Source organism: Accipiter gentilis, chromosome 2 (genome assembly GCF_929443795.1).
Source record: "Accipiter gentilis chromosome 2, bAccGen1.1, whole genome shotgun sequence".
Taxonomy (NCBI): Eukaryota; Metazoa; Chordata; class Aves; order Accipitriformes; family Accipitridae; genus Astur; species Astur gentilis.
The window spans coordinates 1,174,422-1,193,958 of NC_064881.1; the positions used below are offsets into that span (position 1 = coordinate 1,174,422).

Below are 19,537 nucleotides of genomic sequence, written 5' to 3' on the forward strand. Positions count from 1 at the left end.
CTTCAGTTGTTGGCCTTTTCTTCTTCTGTACTCTTTACAGAAATAAGATTAAAATATATAGATTGTTTTTTTCAATTCTACCACAAAAGGAGAACTCCCATTAAAGGCCAAAGTACACAAAATATTACAAGTCTTACAGTACCAGAGAACAACATATTGTTATCCAGCTTGGAACTAAAGACATGCATAGATATGCAGTACCGTACATTGGCAAAACCCATGAGGAGGGTCTGAGTAGCCTCATACACATGAGCTGAAGGGACACTGCAAAGTTAAAAAAGCCTTACCAGGCTCATACGATGCACTCAAGTACTCTAAAAACAACTACCCAGTTCTTGACAGTAATGCAAGTTTAGTGCATTATCTTTAGTGCTTAAGACAGCAAAAGGTTGGTTGGGAAGATTAACACCAAAAGGATACCTACGTGCATAAATCAGTTGTCAAAGTAGCTTGGACTTCTGTTCCTTAGAGTTTTTAAAAAGGCGTTTATTTTTAAAAATGTTAAGACAGTTTTTATTCCTTTGCAATTTAAAGGAAACATGCTTCTATGTCTTTCCTCTACACAATGCTTGTTTAACAGCAAGGATAGTCAGGGAATTAGTGACTGCTGCTAAGATAATTACCTAGTTTCTCCAGGAAAATCAAATTAATTGTGATTTTTATGTCACATTTCTATACTTGCAGTAAGAATATATTCCAGAGAAACAGGTTTAAGAAATTTTATTGAGTATAAAAATATATAAGCTTAAGGCATATTAAGTAAACTGTACAAAAGATGCACTAACAATAAATGAGGGAACTGTATACATACAAAAGCCAAAAAATTTACAAACCACTTGTACTACTGAGATATGCAGGTGCCAGTGGTACATTCTGATTAAGATTTTACATTCTGGTAAAAAAAGAAAACCAAAATTAAAAGCAGTAATTATGTTCTAGTGTTTATTGTCTAAATTTAAAAGCCATAATCCAGAATACAAATAAAAAGTAACTGACTACCCAACTTCAAATATCACATAGGAGCTGCATTCAGGAAGCATTGAAAAGTTACCTACATTTTAAAATGTGAAGACATATTACCTAGTAAACATTGGCCAATGTTAATCTATGTTACATTAGGACAAAAGTTCCCATAGTATTTTACAGAACCTAGGTCAAAGCCTGAGCTGGTTCTAAAGTCAATTCAGTTTAACTGATACACAGATCAATAGTTCAGCCCAACAACAAAAACACGTTACCAGCATTAAAAATATGGACTTTTTAGTACTCAGACTACTTTAATTTCAGAATATTACTTTTGCCAGTACATGAAGGAAGGTCGTTGTGACCTTGATTCTTTAACCCATTACCATTGGGTTAGTATTAGTCCTTAGAAATGACATTTATTTTGCTTTCATTTACTGAGTCAACTGACTACTCCACATGGCAAAACATCCTGCAGATACTAATAAAGTCAAGAACAGTCAGTTCTTGAAGCAGAGACAAACAGGTGTCAGGCAGCCAAGAGAGAGCATAGCCCCTAAATAAGCCCATATTTTAAATAGCCCCTAAATAAGCACATATTTTAAAGGAACTTGATTATTCTGTATAGTTCAGTTTTGCTTAATTAGAAGAATATTGCTTTAGATAAAAATATCAGACAGATGACAAAGGAAAGAAGTTTCTAAAGAGAAAGAACTGAGATTTGATAAGGATTAGGCTGTTACAGGAAAAAAAAAAAGGGGGGTTTGTAAAGGTAAAATGAAAGAGGACAACATAAAGCAGCAGAAATACTACCCACCAGTCAGAAAACTTTTATAGCTGTCAAATTAAACTTCTGTACTACAACAAAAGAACAGAAAGTTAGAAGCTTAAATAATGCCATCATTATCATAATATCTGAAACAAAATACTCATACCAGCGTCAGAAGATTCACACACTATGTTAAGGACAATTGAGTTTTATATATGCTCTGCAAGAATAGCCTAGAATTAAACACAATTCAGTTTTTATTTAGTCTGCATTTCAGATAGTCCAACTTAAATTTTATTGTATATCCTAGGGATCTGCATTTCATTGAAATATTGTGTCTAATTATAGAAATAAGGAGCAACTTCATTTAGCTATCAGCTGCTAAAAACTTTTGAACAGACTGCAAAGTTGTTTTTATCATTGTATATTTGAATCAGTGATATTTATCACTGAACTCTCAAAAACACTCAAGTACTTCAATACCTTTATTAGGAAATACCATAATAAACTAAAATATCCAAGATATAAATGCTGATTTTCTTTTTTTAAAACACAAAGGTATATACAAAGTAAGTAAGAAGATATTACTTCCACATAGCACCAAAGTAGTACATGTTCAAAACATGGGGTTACATTTTCTTCAATGTATTTGGACTGGAGCTCCCCATAACACTAATTTTACTGCTACTTTCCTGAGGAAGAAAAAAAAAGCCAAATAGCATCTGTCCTACTGGTCTAACAAGAAGAATGCAGACTCATTTTAGACCATTTTGATGTATCCAACATTAGCCAAATCTACAACTGATTAGCTATATTGCCAGAATTCATATGTTGTCCTACTTAGAGCTATCTCTGGTATACATGTTCAAGAAGTACAATGAGGATTCATCTGGGACTATAAGCATTTAGAGACAGAACTTTGTTTTCAAACTGACCATCTTTCTTTAGACTACTTAAAAGACTACTGTATAACTACTACTGATCTTTTAAAAAAGGTTTTTGTAAAAATAAATAAAAATCTTACTCATGTAAGAGGGGTCTCTGGGCAGTTTCATAGATAACTGAACAAGCAGGAGACTGAAAGACATTTACATTTGATGTTGCTACTAAAAGAAAGGCTTGGGAAAGGATATGCACTGTCATGCCTGTGCGCTAAACACTTATGTATATTACAAAATGCACAAACTATGCTCCAGAAAGGAAAGCATAACACTCTTCTCAGCAATCTTACAAGTTTACAAAACCCACTAGTTATTTTTAAGTAGCAGTATCTCAAGTTGTCAGTACCCTCTGCATTTGTGCTGTCACTTGCAGTTCCATCTAAGTCCACTCTGGCTTGTTATTTTAACAGGTTAACTGTACTCTTGTCTTATATTCCTACAAGACCACAAATGATTTGATTATAAAGAAAAAATAAATTAAATTGTTCCACAGATGTCTTGTCACAGATGTTTGTAATCATGTATAATATTTTGCAAGAAGGAAGTGTAAGCAAAGACTTTTTTAAGAAAATGCAAATATATTGTTTAATTCTTTAATGTATTTGTGTCAATAAAACAAAGGAAGTTCGTAAACATTTCCTTACACTTAAAACCAGTTTCACTGCTAAACACAGGAAGTACCCATCCTTTTAAAGGGCACCATATCAGAGCTTCAGAAACACAAAATCTTCACCATTTTGGTAATTACAGACTTTCAGCCTTCTTTTTATAACTGTCTAGAATTCTGGTCAGGATTGACAATAGATCTTCAGACATGAATTCTTCATAGTCTCTGTCAATTTTCACATTCTGTTCATCAAGATATTTCTAGAAAAGAGTTACAGAAAGTTTATTAGAACTATCACAGTCTCTATTGTACTGGTTCTGCTAAAGCATTTTAAGCAGTCATTGCACTGGTTAAGTGATTTCAGTTAAACACTTCTCTGAAAAATGTCACCAGAAGCAGATTAAACCTGAAAGGATGTTATTGCTGAAATTTAACGATCAATTCTGATTATTTATACCAGAGGTTTTGTCAACAAATGTATTTAACTAGAATTCACAGACTCAGTGCAGCAGCCCTAAATAACTGATACTTTATTGGAAAGAGTAAGTTCTAATTTCCATGTATTTACTGCAGTTGCAAATGTCTCTAGAAAGATTTAATTCCGAATATCAAGATTTAGCTTACCTCTATAGATACTACATGAGTAGCAATCACTTCTAAAAGACGATTCAAGTTATCACCAGCTTTCCTGCTCTCTTCTGTTGTTGTTTGCATAACAACTTGATATCTAAAATTAAAGACACTCAGAAACTCACGTCCATAATTACAAAATTCCTGACATCTAAAACAATCACTTCACCAAGTCTGATATATTGTCATGTTTAGCCATAATTTTTTCTATTAATATTAACTTGAACCAAGTTAGATTTGTATATGAATACTCCGAAGAAAAAAGGACTGTATTGTGCTAACTGGGAAGAAACAAAGTACCTTAGGAGTCAGAATAGTCTTTCAGACTTTAGGCTGTAAAATGCAGTTGTCACATAAGTTTGGAAACAAACTAGTTTCCTTACTACAACCAAATATATATGAAAAAAAACTTACATGGAAAACAGGAGTTATGATGCAGCAGACAAACTTTCTAGCAAAATATTAAGTGTTGAGGAGAAACATCTTTAAATTGTGAATTCGTGAAATTCATGTACTGAGATGGATACCCACTCAACAAGGAATTTAATGTTAGGATTCAAGAAAATGTCTATCCTTAAAACACATAAAACCCAAAATAAACTACACAAACAACTTGAAGTTATGGGCCTTACTGTCGTTGAAGATCATGCAATTCTTTTGTGGCTTCACTGAGACCTTCATTGACACCACTCTCAAGTAATTGTTTATGCTTCTCTAACAATTCCAGCTCATTTGCACATTTTTGCTCTTCCTCTTCTGCTTCCTGTAAACGTAAAGAAAGAGAAAAAAAAATAAATTGCATAAGTCTGGAATAATTAGGACTTTTTCCTCTCCTTTATGTTACCTCATTACATCCTAATACTTGAATTCAGAATTCACACAAGTAACTCCAAATTCAGAACTAAAAAAAAACCAAGGACATCGCCCCCTAACCTAAAGTTGCAGGCATTTTCTGTATTGTCTTCCACCCAAAACCAGCCTAACCTTCCCTTTATTTCTCTAACCATATTTCAAGGTCTATGTTCCAGCTATTTTCCCTTGAAAGTTCATCCAAAAAGTGTTATTTACATACTTTAAATAGGTTAGAAATGGAACATCATGAACAATTGTTTCTAGGTTAAAAAAATAAAGTCACATTTGAGCAAAGAAGTTGCTTTTCCCTTTTGTGTCTGAAAGATGAGTAGAAAATGTAAGTAATCATATCTCCAAGGAGTGACACTGTTGACACTATACTTAACACAATTAAATGCACAAAACCAAACTAAATTCTGCCATCAACTAAATATGCAATTCTGGTAAATTAATGAAACATCATCCTTCAAAAATAATTTTAATACTGAAGTCTTATGGATAGCATTTTAAAAATTACATGAGGAATTACATGACTATGTCATCTTATAACCATCCAGTTGCAACTGTGTATTTTATGAGCTCACCTTAAGACAAAAGCATATGCAACAGCATAGATCAAAAGGTAAATTTCAGATGTTTTTGAAAGCAATAAACTAAATGAATTACCTTCAGCCACCCAAGCAGGTATTAGCAATGAAATAACCCTGTTTTGTGGTTATAGCATAGGAGCTTGGATTTGAAAGAGCAGATATGTTAAATATTAGCTTAGTTCAAAAAGCTCTTTTCTCCTGGGCACCACAGCTCCACAAAAGCCATGCTGTTAGAGAAGCTGGGAGGTACTGAAGCAGCTACTTAGTTGTTAACTGAGAGGGCTATGTTTTGGTGCTAAACTGGAAGAGAGGAAAAGGATAGGGACTGCTCCCTCAGTGGGGAAGAAAAAACAAAGCAAGCAACAGTTTTAAAATATTAAATGTGCTTTTAGTCAACATTTTCCTTAGTTTTTAATGTGATTAAACATGGTTACTATAAGTGTATTTATTATATACAAACTGCAAAGACAAGGCAGATTCTGTTAACTCTAAAGTGTCCTTTAAGCACATGCTTTGAGACATCCTGAGGTCAGGAGATGATTGCCACTGCTTTTATTACTAGATGTAGTAGCTTATGATTTACAGGATCTGCCAAAGTATGATGCTGGATTCTCTTATGAGAAAGTGAAAACTGACTCACTCAAATATTTGTGAAGAGAATGAGAGAATCCTGCAAGAGAAATGGAAGGAGGCAAGGGCAGAGGTCCAGACAAACAAAAATGCAAACCAAAAACTTATGTATAAATATAAAGATTAAGGATAAGGATATCATTAAGGATAAAATGTCATCAACCTATAAAAAGTTCTACCTTAAGTTTCTGATGGTAAAGATCATCCAGCTTTTCAGCTTCTTCTTTCAGCATTTTCATACTGCTTTTCTTGTCCACTACCATTACATTCACCTAGAATGAAAACATGAACAAGAAAATATAATTCAAAAAGAATTCCAACATATAAATCCATGCCATCACAAACAACACATGGTAGCCCAGAAATATTTAAACTGGGCCAGGCTGGGATGGCATTAACTTTCTTCATAGCAGCCTGCATGGTGCTTTGTTTTGGATAAGTGGCTAAAACAGTGTTGGTAACACACCAATGCTTTTAGCTATTGCTGAATAGCACTTGCACAGCATCAAGGCTTTCTCTCCTTCCCACAGCCTCTCAATGAGTATGGTAGGGGTGGACAAGAGTTTGGGAAGGCACATAGCCAGGACAGCTGACCAAAATTGGCCAAAAGGATATTCTATACCATATACTGTCATGCTCAGCAATAAAAACTCGAGGTAGGGGAAAAAGAATGGGGAAATAAAATTCTCCTCCTTCCAACCCATCCTGAACCCAGTATTGCTAACAATCTTCCTGATGACAACTTGTCAGTGATGGTAAGCCACACAACAGACCAGAATGGGCAACTTATTAAAAACAAATCTTTCTGATGTTTATGGTCAAATAGCTGCATAATCTTCAGTGCAGGGAATGCACATTATTTCAAACAACAGGAGGAGACCCTAATTCTCACAAAAACTTTTAGGTTCCATCATGATTAAAGCAATCTTCTCACAGCTTTCCTCCCCTCCGCCCTGCCCACAAAAAAACCCCAACCCAACAAAAAATCCCAACAAAACCAACCCAAACAAAAACCAACCCACCACACCACACTTAACCCATGCAAAAAATCAAATAAGACCAGCAGATAACATTATGGTATCTTAGTCCTAATCTTCATTAATGAACACACTTGTTCCAAAGTATCTTCCAAAGTCATTTTCCGTTGAGTAGCTTTCCTAATTTCTTCCTCAGTCTGGTTTATGATCTCCATAAGGGGAGCCTGTAATACATATGCAAGAAGATCTGGCTAATGCAATTTGTTAGTTTGAACTAAGATGTACCCCAGTACATCTTTTCCCTCTCCCGTTTTTATTTAGGCTCCTGTATCCTCCAACACCAAATTTCTTCACTATACTATAATGTTGTTATGGCAATGCATCATATAAGCTTTTCAATGAAGTTTCATGGAGAGGTTAAGAGGCACTTTCCAACATTTCCAAAGAAACACACTTTTTTGTGAGTGGTAACGGAAACATTGTGTTGACTCTACTTACCTTGATCTGAGTTCTGTATTTGACTAGGCAATTTGGTCCTGCCTCAGGATTAAATTGAATCTCAAAGTCATGGCCTTTGGAATTCTCAGCACTTACTGGAATTAATTTCAGCTTTCGAGCCAGTTTATGATACTCTGCCAATTGCATTTCGATCTGTTCAGAGGAAAAAAGGGCAAAAATTGTAGAAGAAATATAAGAGACAGGCTTTGCAAAAAGTATTCATACAGTACTTTAAATATGTTTCTAAGTTGCTCTGTACAAACATGATGCCATGTCATGCCACAGTAAGCAAGAGCTGCATGTATTGACAGTCCAGCAGTTTGCGTTGTTTGGATTAAGTACTGTTTTATGATTCTTTCAGAGTTTGCTCTGCAAGGTTTCTCAGTGTGTATGGGTGAGACTGAATGGTTTCACCTGTGGTTTTCCCTACTCATCTGCCATATTTTTTCCCACCTCAACTTTTTGAGGATTAGTTGATAGGCAAGGAAAGACATGCTTGGAAATAATCCAAATAAGTAAACCAATGATCAGTCATCATGTTGACAGGCCTTCTCTCATTGGTTTTGACAAGAAATGACCCATAGGCACACATTCTAACAACAAAGTTTAACATGAGCATACCTCTAGACAAAGCTTATTAAATGTTCTATGTTCTGATTAATGAGTGCCATTTATATGGAAACACCAAACAACATAAGTATTTTTCCAGTTTTATGTGCTTCAGACTTGCACAGTATGAGGAATTTAAGTTAATACCAAGTGTTTCATAAACTGTAACCCTGCCAAATGCAAAATATACTTGAAAACTTTTTTTTTTTTTTTGTTCTCCATCTAGCAAAGCAGAAGGTATTAAATCCTACCACTTACAGGACCACATCTTTTCATTCTGCTTGAGGGAACTGAATTTTTCCCTTAAAACCTATTAGAACTTCCACATAAGGGACCAATCTGGCCCTAAATGCATGCAGAGACATTGATTCAAAGCACTAGTTTTGCCTTACTTCCTTGCTATTAAATCTTAACATTAGCCTAAAATTGCTTGTGTTATCAAAGCAATTTCAAGCTAATGTTATCAAACCTCTTGATGCTGTAACAGTGAGCTGACAGTGGTGCATGTTCTAGCTATGTCCTTTATGATGCAGAAAAAAATGAAAATACATTTCCATTATGCACAAAACAGAAAAGGGGAAAAAGAAACATTTTTCAGAGAGATTATAAACAGAAGCCATTCTTGTCACTTCAGCCTGTTAAGACATATCTATACTGTTGTTAGATTATTTAGGGAAGAAGTTAGCAGTAGTCCAAGTCCCAGGTTTAAGCCTGCATGATGAAAACTGATAGCCACCTCTCACCATAGTAGGGTTTTCACATACCGCCTCTTTATTCCTCGCATATTTTAGCTCTTCATTCCACAGCTGATGTTCTTCTGCTTCCACTTCCCTAGTCAGCTTGTTAATGGTTTGCTGCAACTCATTTCTCTCATGATTTATTCTCTCAATGTCCGCAACTGAATACTTTTGGTTATCAAAGATGTGCTGGAGCCGGGCATTCTCCTGCTTCATTGCTTCTACTTCCATTTCTAAGTTCACAAAACATTTGTGAAATGGATGTAAAATACCAGCCTATATAATTAAATCTAAACTTTCTGTATTTATATGAGTAAATAAAATCTGTATTTCATTACTCTAGTGTACAAACAACTATCAGCCAATAAATCTCTTTATTAGCAATCCATTTTGGAAAGTTTATTTGTAGTATCATCATACACTAAGTATCTCATTCTGTCCTAAAGCTGAGAATTACAATTACTTTAAACCTATTTCTAGCTTTACTATCCCATTTATGATCAAGGCCTTCTTACCCATTGTTTCAACTTCCTCATTAACGCCTTCCATTTTTTGATCAAGGATGGCTATATGAGATTCCAGATTAGCCAAATAAGCTTGGTATTTCTGGACATCTGCTTGAAGAGATGATTTCAGGTTTCGTAGCGATACTCTACGATCCTAGTAAATAGATAGAGACAACAACCACTATTATATTAATCTAAAATAATGATCTGACTTTCCAGACAAGGCAGTAGAGTAATTGGTCAACTTCAGTGGTATAAATATAAAGAACTTCTATAATTTATATCTGTGACAGCTGAATCAAGTTAAGTATCTTTAAAATAATAACAAAAAAGGCTGATAAGATGGTTTGTACCTCAGTCCTTGTACTTCAGCATTTAGTCTTTGATTTGCATTAGTTATTGCATTAAGAAAGTTCTTACTACAGGTAATTCACAACTTAAGTATAATAATACACACAGGGCAGATAAAACTCAGGACAAGGAAAGCTGGGAATATAAGCAGCACATTTTGCACAGTACGCAAGAGTCTCGTGCAGCCACTAAACTATTTTTAAACTCATGATGTATTAAAAGCAGAATCCAGCTTTTCAAACAAAATAATTCCCCTAAAATATGTTGTTACCACCAAATCTTATGCTCTCATCCCCTAAGAAGTTCTCATACCAACCCCTTTTGGAAAAGGTAATGTTGAAGTTCAGAAAAAAGACAATGGTACAAGTATTTCATTAGTATTTCACCCAATGCAAGATCTCATTACCTGAAAATATCTTCACAATATCAAACAAATAGTGACTGAAGACTCCACAGTAAATGCCTTGTACTACAGTGGAATAGAGTCTGTAATAACCTGGCCTAATTAAAATCTCAGAGCACTGAAAATAATTTTCCATTTGTTGTAATGTATCATCAGTATCTTTGTTTGATAATGACAATAATGATCAATAATAGAAAATTCAACTGCACCATATAAACAAGCATAGACACAATTTACTAACCGGCTCACTTTCCTTTTCTTTTTCTAGTCTTGCAATCTCTTCATGAAGTCTTTTGTTGTCAGCTGCTAAGCCTTCTATCTGGAATTCATCTATATTAAATAGATCCTCTGGGGGGAGGGGAGGGGGGGGAGAGAGGAAAACAAAAAAAGGAGGGGGGCAGTTACAAATTAATCTCACTGAATATCATCAGCTAGTCTGAATATCTGTGCTTTAGCTTCAGCACAGTAAATACCCATTATCTAGACAATTATTTTAAACTGGAAAAAAACCACCCCACACCCTGAAAAACAACAAACCAACCCATTACAAAGCAAATAAGCAAAAAACCCAAAACAAACAAGTAAAGAAATGAGTTTTTCAGTTCTCCTGTCATAAGAGCTCAAAAATCACTCCTGTGAGGTCAGAGTTTCCAAACTCTCATACAGCCCACACTATAGATTAGTGGTTGTTAGATAAATTTCATCTGTTCCAGCTTCACAAAGTAGTCTGATTTGTATACTCCTTTCTCATCCACATACTTCCTTGCCCTCTTGAGACATCTTTTCCCTTACTTCCCTCAAACTTAGCCAAACAATGTCATGATTACTTTTTCCTACGAATATCTAGTAACAGTCTGGTAGCTTATGTTTCCCCTCCAACTGATGGTTTAAGCTTGCAACAGAAGTGTCCTTAGTCTAGCTTTTCATAGGGCACAGAAAGCAAGAACTGTTTTTCCTCTTTGTTCTCATATACTGTTTGTATTTCCGTAGGTAATGAAATTATTGTGTCAAAAAAATTGATAATTTTCCATCTCCCTGAAGAGAAACACAGGTGCATGCTGAATCATATGTGGGAACTTCACAACAGAGTTTGGAACTCGTGCAGACTGTTTTCAGAGCTTTTAGAAGCTGAACCTTCTTACTCATCAGATGTGCATCCTCCAGTAATATTTTTCTTTTTTTAGTTGTTAACTTTGTCAGACAGAAACAAGAATCATCTTCATAGATGGAATTTTCATCTGAAGAACTATATACTGCTTTTCTGTCACAAAGTCATTAAAACCAACAGGGTTACACCAGGTACAGATGACAGCAGAGCATGGCCTCTCTGACAGTACTAGTAACAATGCATAAGTCAAAGTAACTGAGAGGTACTTGGGATTTTCAGGTTCCTCTGATCACTTTCACCTGTAAACTGAGCAAAACTCATGCTAGAAGAGAAACCAGTAACAATTAAATACTTCATTAAAACATGAAAACTTACTTAATTTTGACTGCACTTCTGCATCCACTTCTTCAAAAGTATCTCTCCCTTTCATGAAGAGCTCATAGCACTTTACAGAGTAGTCCATGAAAAGCTGAAAATGATTTTAAAAGTTTTCATTTCAGTGACTCAAAGGGCTGTAAAATATCTAGATAGTCTAAATCTACTCAACCAATGGAATTAAACAGAAACTAAAAATATCTTTCACTGGTTTGATTGCACTTCTGTAAAAATCAACTTTTTTTTCCCTCCCTTTAAACATAGAATGTCAAGAGATTATATCCAGGCAGAAGGCAGCATCTAGAATTCACATTCAGAAAGGTCTGGAAATACTTGATACATTTTTCTGGGATACCTAACAAGGATAGTAGATACAGTATTTAAGAATTTATTATCTTGAAGCATATGATCCTCTCAGGCTAGTTTATGGAAACATTAGGTCTGTTTAACAGACCTCTTCAGTAAATATGACCACTATACTTCAGATGTGCAGATGTCAGAGAACTGATCTAGAATTAAAGAAAGGTTACCCAAAAAGAATGTACTGGAGGCTTTAAATTACAGATCTTTCAGAAGCAATTACACCAGTATTGTAAATTTTGTTTTGACATATATGTATATGAATCAGTGTATAAACACACATTTAGTTTAAAAGCATTTTTACTTGTCAACTGTCAGGTTTGTAACCTTAGTCCAAAATTATGATTTAATTTGATTTTTGCAATTTTCTACTTAAATGTTCTGGCACATCATACAACCCCTTCCAAACATCTGCTGTGAGTTAACACTGAGTTAAATCTAAATAGTACTAATAACCTATGATAAATGAGAAAGCAAGCAAGCTGCTGGATTTTTAAGTACATGAATTACATTGCCACCCTATTTTGTGGCTCAGAAATTAAACATTACAAAGAATTTTTAAATGGCAAACTGAGTAGATACCAGCAGAAGCTAACACATTTATAATTAGGTCACTGTCTTTACACTGCACTGCTGTTAAACATGGAAGATTCAAGCGCTAAAAAGAAATACACCTGAGACACTACTAAGACAATTAAACAGTATGACTCCCTTTCTCCACAAAGGAGAACAGAAACAGTAGCAACTCAGAGAATAAGGCATTTCAATTTAATACCCAGTCTGCACCAATAGACTGGCCATGATGCCTGCTCAGGCAACTAGTTGATGAGGCTTTTTATATAATGCTACTATACTTCCTAGAGAACTCTGTGAATATAAAACTGAACAGAATATATAAACTCAGATAAAATTGTTGTCATATATTTAAATTCTGTTGTTAGAGCATATGGCAAAATCCACTTGAACAATTCTGATAATAATTTACTTTCTATGGTACCTTATTATGTACAATTCCATCATCTGTCTCTCCTCCCCAGCTCTGTCCATCATCAAATGATGGTGCATTTTCCCTCATAGCACCATACAACTGAAAGGCACAAGTGTACATACAAAGAGCAAGTGTGAATATCCCCATTAGTTTTCATATTAGTTTCACATTCATGATAAGAAGCAGAGTAACATTGGATTAGGTTTTCAGCAAGCAGGGCGTAATGGTGCTGCTTCAGAATGGGACCAATCATGTCAGGGTAAGAAGCCTGTGGTTAGTTGACTAAAAGCACTGATGAAGAGGTATTAACTGGACATTCAACACTGCCAAATTGCCTTGCTAAGCTAAACACATCTTTTCAGCAATAAAGGATGGGATTTTCATGTGTGCCCAATTCAGCAGTGGTGAACTTCTGTCATGGATTCCTAATTTTGCTCAGACCTGAGCCGGCAGCAACAGAGGGTTACCACTATTAAAAAAAGAAACAACCCCCACCCAAACATCCTCCCCCCCTCCCTGCCCCCATACAACAATCACAGGACACTTGAATAATTGCTATTGAAAATTCCATCCTTAGACTTCAAATTTAAGAGAAGATGGCAGGTGTCACCAGAAGATCTACAGTGAAGATATATGATTATGCCCATAAACTTTTCACATTTTTATGTATGTGTAAATTGTCATTTCCCCCCCCTTTCTCATACACAAATTTATCCAGTGAACAGAGTTTAAAAAAAATATTATCATAATATAACATTAAAAACTCAGTTTAAAATTTACTAAAAGTAAGGCTAAGGGCTAGATCCAAGATGGCAGTTAAGAACACCTACCATTTTCTTTACATAAATGTCAAACAAAGATTTTTAAAAAGCATTTTAGAGATCTGTATTGAAACTAACATTCCAGTCTGAAAACTGGAAATGTTTGGCTTAAAGAAGGTAAATGCTACCTTGACACAATCAATTAACCAAACCAAAGCTGTCACAATCTGAGGCCACGTATGTGGTGCTCCCACTGTGTACATGGAGCTTTTTGACAAAGGAAAGGGGTACCTACAAGGTAAAAGAAAATATTTTTAATAGCTGTGGCAAACAGTGATGAAAACTAAACACCACATTTTTACATGTAGATCAAGGTACAGAAGGAAGAACAAACTCAATTGTACTTCATACACTACATCAAAGGGAGGTAAGCTGAATTCTTACAGCACTATTTTATTCAATTATCATGGGTTTCTCATTTTGTGATTCATAGAATATCTCAAGTTGGAAGAGATCCATAAGGACCATCAAGTCGACCTCCCTGCTCCTCACAGGACTAACTAAAACTAAGCCATATGACTATGAGCATCATCCAGACACTCCTTGAACTCTGACAGGCCTGGTGGTGTGACCACTTCCCTGGGGAGCCTGTTCTGGTGACCAATCACCCTCTCAGTGAAGAACCTTTTCCTAATCTCCAGTCTGAACTTCCCCTGATGCAGCTTCATTCCATTTCCTCATGTCCTATCACTGGTCACCAGAGAGAGATCAGCACCTCCCCCCTCCACTGCCCCCCTTGAGGAAGTTGTAGACTGTGATGAGGTCACCCCTCAGCCTTCTCCAAGCTGAACAAACCAAGTGACCTCAGCCACTCCTCATAAGTCTCACCCTCAAGGCCTTTCACCATCTTGGTTGCCCTCCTCTGGACACACTGTAATAGTCTGATGTCCTTCTTCTATCGAGGCGCCCAAAACTGCACACAGTACTTGAGGTGTGGCTGCACCAGTGCAGTATAGAGTGGGACAATCACCACCCTCGACCAGTTAGCTATTGAAGAAATAGACCTTTTTTTGCATATCCAAACATCAGGAACAAAGAAGGCCTTATACAAAGAAAGTGTAAACTATTCCTTCATACACTCCTTAGCCCCTTCCTATTCAGCTTAGTATGTTGCCTTGGTCTTGGTAGTGGCCAGATCTGTCTTTCTCCTTCTGAAGCTATTATGGGAGGAGCAATGGGCACTGCAGTACTACGGAAAAAGGAGTGGGTGCCCTGGGAGCACGAGGTGATTCATGATGAGACAAAGACCTCAAAGGAAAGGCAACAAACGCAAAGGAGGGAGTAATAGTCCAATGGATGACATTTAGACTTCCAAACTGGGTATGCGGTCGTGAAGGATTTCCTAACACATAAAAACAAACTGATACACAGGAGTGCTGTTCTTAGAGGGCAAGATTCTTGCTTCTTGGGTCAAATGCACTCTGAAAACAGAAAAGCAGCTGGCAATCAGCTTAATGTCATGCAATTACAGAAAAGAATTTCAGAAAAGCTGCATATCAAAGTATTAATATTACCTACAAACACACAAAGGCTATACTGCCTTCTACAGATCAAGGAACACAGAAGTACAGATTTTATTCCATCTTTAGAATGACAGCTGCCCAAAGTTATTTTAAGAACATAGGACAAGAAGCTACTGATAAACTGACAGTTCTAAATACACACTCGTGAGCCATTCAGCCTGAGAATTTTTTAAAATGAATTATTTAGGTCCATTTTCTAGCTCTCAAAAGACAACTTAAAGTGAGTTCTCAAAATAAGTCTTTTTATCCAGGACTACACTCTGGTTGCAGCAGAATAAAGCCTCTTGAGAGCAACTTCCTTTTCAACATTTCAGCTAGGTCAGCAGTTTCAAATGTTATAGGTGAAACAAAATTTTATTAAAATACTGAGAAGTGAACAGAACAGATTTATACCTACATCTGAGGAGCCCTAGTGCTTTGGCACCATCATGGGCTCAAATCTACAGACATAAAATACACTTCACTTTTTTTTAAATGAGATTGAAAATTCACCATTATCAACAGGCAGAGAATTTTCTTTCTTGGAAAGTGTTGGTGCATTAATGATTGCAAACACTTACTGCATAAGATTAGAAATAAAACACCCAGCTACTTACTGGTTTTTTTTTTTTTTCATCTCAGTGGTCATTTTTGTTATTTCTACCCCCTGCTTTGAAAGCAGAATTAGACAAATTACAGGAAATATTATTTCTAACTATACGAACTGGATCCAACATTCTGAAATTGTTTTAGTTCTTGGATTTTAACAGAATGAACCAGAAAAGTCTGTCAAAAAAAATTGTGTCAGTCTTTCAAAGTTTAATACAAACAAACATAATTAATTAGATTTTACATTACAAAGCAAGCTTCCAAGAGCCTATAGTTCTACAAGTTCAAATATAAAATGTATAGTAGAGTCTGAGAATCAGAGAGTAAACTTAGAGCTCAACAGAAGTGAAACAAAATAATCACAACATTGTAGTTTCAGACTCTTATTTGAATAAAGAAGCCTATCCATGCAGATCTATCATCCAGAATTCTTAGCTTTTAAATTTCTAGCTGTATCATATCTATTTAGCACAACAGACTAACAATAATGATCTTACCCAAGCTCCTTAAAAACTCTGGGAATTTCCTCTTCAAATTTTGAGTCAGGCAGTTCATAAGAAGGACAGAGAAATCCATAGATAAAAGTGAAGATTTTTAAAAAGTCCTTAACCGATGGAGACTGTAGCGATTTCATGGAAACATTATGGGCATAACCATTCTCAACAAGAAACTGAGAAAAGGAAACATGGCATATTAGTTACTAAATAAAAGTTGAAACCATGAAAAAACCTATTTTCATTAGTATCTTTTATGCCTAATAATGTACATTTGGAATAAGTTAATAAGTTACCTCACAAAGCTGCTTGATACATTGTTGGATGAATGCCTTGTCATGAAGTGGCCTGGGATCCTTGATCTTTTCTGTACCGAACACACCATATTGACTGTTGCGTGAACCTCCAGCCCCACTAGTTCTAAGAATAGAAAACAAACAGAGTTCTTGTGACAACACATATAAAGAAGAAATCTCTTAATGTTTAAGTCGCTACAATTGCTAATTTTATGTTTCTTTTGTATTTGTTATGCAAAGGGATGCCTGAATGTTTCTCTTAATTTAGGCTGATTGGAAAACCAACATCAACCTGGAAGCCACAATGCACACATACAACAAAGGGACTATTGCATCCTAGATGAATATTTTCTTCAGTTTATTGAAAAAAATAAGAGTTTTATAGAGCAGAAAAATATCCCAAAGATGAAGAAACAAAATGGTGTAGGTGATTGAAAATAAGGGCTAAAACATTTAAGGAATATTTAAAAGGAATAGATCCCTGCAACAGTGGGGTTCTATGAAAGAAGATAGCAGCAAGACATCAGAACACAGAAAGCCATGAACTGAGCTGAAAGATTATAGAATTTTGGAAGGTTTGCATCTTAGAGAGAAGAAGAAACTAAGGCAGAATGTACTAGAGGTATTGTTCTTCCTTAAATAGGCAAATATATCGAGGACCTCTTAAGGTCTGCAGTGCATATCATTCCCAAGAGGAACAACAGCTCTCAAAGCAATTTCTACTCCACAGAATGATTGTTTAGTGATCAAAGAGTGGAGGAAGTCAGACCTGAAGGTCTGCTGGTCTGAGATCCATTATTCCCTGTAATGAAAATCTGCCAAGAGAGAAAAATTACAAAGTGATGTGGGACTGTTGTTTTAATTTACAGTACAGAGATCTAAAGCTATCAATACCTCTTCCCAAAAAAGCTGACTTTTCTTTCCGAAGTTCCAGGTGTAGGTTTGCTCATGCTTAGCTTCCCAAATGTACCTCTGTCCTTCCTGAGGAATAGGGAGAAGGATTCAAGTGACTATTTCTACCATTTCATCTTTTGCTCAAGTGAGAAAACTATAAACACATGCATATAAGCCTAAGAATCTTCAGCATAGCAACATCTTAGAAAAGTTAACTGATTTTAATGCATTATTTGTCCCTTATCAAAACTACTTCTGCAAGAGGATTTATAATATACAATTTATACACAGATGCACCCAGCAACCGCCTAAGAAATATGTAAGAAAAAGTGTTACAATTTGAAATGTCAAGAGTATACAAAGAGATTAAAGAAAGTTTTTTGCAGAACAGGAGCGCTTGTGCACATATCCATGGCTGCAAGGAGTTTTCTTCTCGCTGCTCCCATATTTTTTTTTCAGTTGCTACTTAAACACACTACAGTAAATCTCTTCAGAGTTAGTTGTATATACCTGTTCTTAGCAAGATGATCAGCAACACTTACATCTGAGGTGTTTGAAGACCCATCTTGTTGTTGTCCTGCACTCTCAGCGCCATCATAGATTGCCGACCACTGGTTCCAGCAGTACTTGAGCTTCGTCTCATTGTGACTAAATAGTAAATCACAATCTGTCAGTATTGGAAAATCCAGGATCTAAGAATATTTGCTTTTTTTAAACACCACAATGACTTTTTAAAGGGTCAGAATAAGCAAGTAGATCTGTACTTTGGACCAACCAGTGTGACAGTTTTCAGAAATATGAAATAATTGGTTCTCAAAAAAAACCACACCAAAACCAAAAAAACATGTCAGACTCCAGAACTACATAGCAGCAGCCACAGCCTTTCAAATTAATTATGTTATTGATGAAAGTACCAGTGCTTGTTTAAAACCTACTATTTTGCCTTTATTTATATCTGGTCATTTCTAACCTACAGGTTCCAAAAGCAAAACAGCTTAACAAGTTTTTCAGTCCAATCAGCTGGGAGAAAGGTGACACAAACGTGACTACTGTTTCTAGCACTTCAGCCATCCATTTATTCCTTAGCCATTAGTTCTGAGCCTGCTTATTAATTTAGCAAATGATGTCACAATATCATAGCACAATAACTGGAAAGCTTAGAATAAGATAATATTATGGCTATCTTCAGACTACACACACACAAAATACAAATGAAACTGGAAATATTGAACTGTCCCCACAGTGGTATTAAGTGGGATTTTGAGGTAAATAGAATTAAGTCTGCAAAAAATGCCAACTTTTGCCCTCTACGGAGGATCTATTTTATTAGTGGGGTGGGCTCAAATGACTGAATTATAACTAATCGAAAAACCTTCATTACAAACATTACCAAAACACATCATCAATATAAATTCCGTTTCACAATCACACTTCTAGTTCCACTTCTCGCAAACCATGACAGGAGTTTAGGTTAGGCCCACTTTGTAGGGCAGTTTATGCATGACCTCGTTTTCTTTGGGGAAGAAGCTAAATTCTTCCATCACTTTACCAGGGATCCACCGCAGAAAGCGTAAATTGCTTTCATAAACATGCCAAGCGACCAGTTGAAGAGCAAAGTTTGCTAGAGCGAACACGCCAGAAGAAGAAAGGTAGAGTGCTGCAGAACTGGGCACAACTACACCCGCTTCCATTAACAGCGCGTTTAGACGGCACCAAAGGCAGACAGGGAAGCCGGTGGCGCCAGCGCGCCCACATCAACCGCCCGACGCTCCCCACCTCCACGGAGCCCGACTCCCCCACGGCCCCGGCTTTCCCCCGGTGCGCGGCCCGCCTCGCGGACGCCCGCACCCCTCGGCGGGGAAGGCCCGCGCCGCGGAGAGCCCCTTCCCAAGAGCCCAGCCGCTGCCGCCGCCGTTACCGGTACCAACGCCTTCCTCTCAATTTCAAATCCGCCCGCCGAGACGTCACGCAGCGCGCCGCAGCGGCTTATGTCACAGCAGAGCGACGAAGAAGCGGGATAAGGCGTG

At 36.4% G+C, this 19,537-nt stretch overlaps 1 protein-coding gene across 2 annotated transcripts; it reads right to left on the reverse strand.

The window, feature by feature from the left end:
* Window positions 1-3,240: 3,240 nt before the first annotated feature.
* Window positions 3,241-19,511, reverse strand: NDC80 (NDC80 kinetochore complex component). 2 transcript variants are annotated; one of them, XM_049822805.1, is made up of 17 exons: window positions 19,429-19,511; window positions 18,053-18,158; window positions 17,511-17,597; window positions 16,617-16,740; window positions 16,324-16,496; window positions 13,844-13,946; window positions 12,904-12,993; window positions 11,547-11,640; window positions 10,305-10,411; window positions 9,319-9,463; window positions 8,831-9,036; window positions 7,458-7,610; window positions 7,094-7,183; window positions 6,162-6,254; window positions 4,543-4,673; window positions 3,905-4,007; window positions 3,241-3,540 (listed from the first exon to the last, which is right to left on the reverse strand). In XM_049822805.1, exons 2-17 carry the CDS (start codon window positions 18,151-18,153, stop codon window positions 3,418-3,420), a joined length of 1,923 nt encoding a protein of 640 aa, XP_049678762.1. In that variant the 5' UTR covers window positions 18,154-18,158; window positions 19,429-19,511; the 3' UTR covers window positions 3,241-3,417. The 2 variants fall into 2 exon arrangements, with proteins under 2 accessions (XP_049678762.1, XP_049678771.1); XM_049822814.1 differs by lacking the exon at window positions 19,429-19,511 and adding an exon at window positions 19,287-19,360.
* Between the last annotated feature and the right edge of the window lie 26 nt (window positions 19,512-19,537).

Bases quoted from the DNA above. Each gene is read 5' to 3' on its own strand.
- NDC80 (XM_049822805.1), bottom strand. From the start codon at position 18,153: ATGAGACGAAGCTCAAGTACTGCTGGAACCAGTGGTCGGCAATCTATG. The intron at 13,947-16,323 runs GTAAGATCATTA...TTTACCTTGTAG, and splicing joins AGAGTTTTTAAGGAGCTTGG to GTACCCCTTTCCTTTGTCAA. The intron at 6,255-7,093 runs GTGTGTTCATTA...TTTTCATTCTAG, and splicing joins TGGAAGATACTTTGGAACAA to GTGAATGTAATGGTAGTGGA.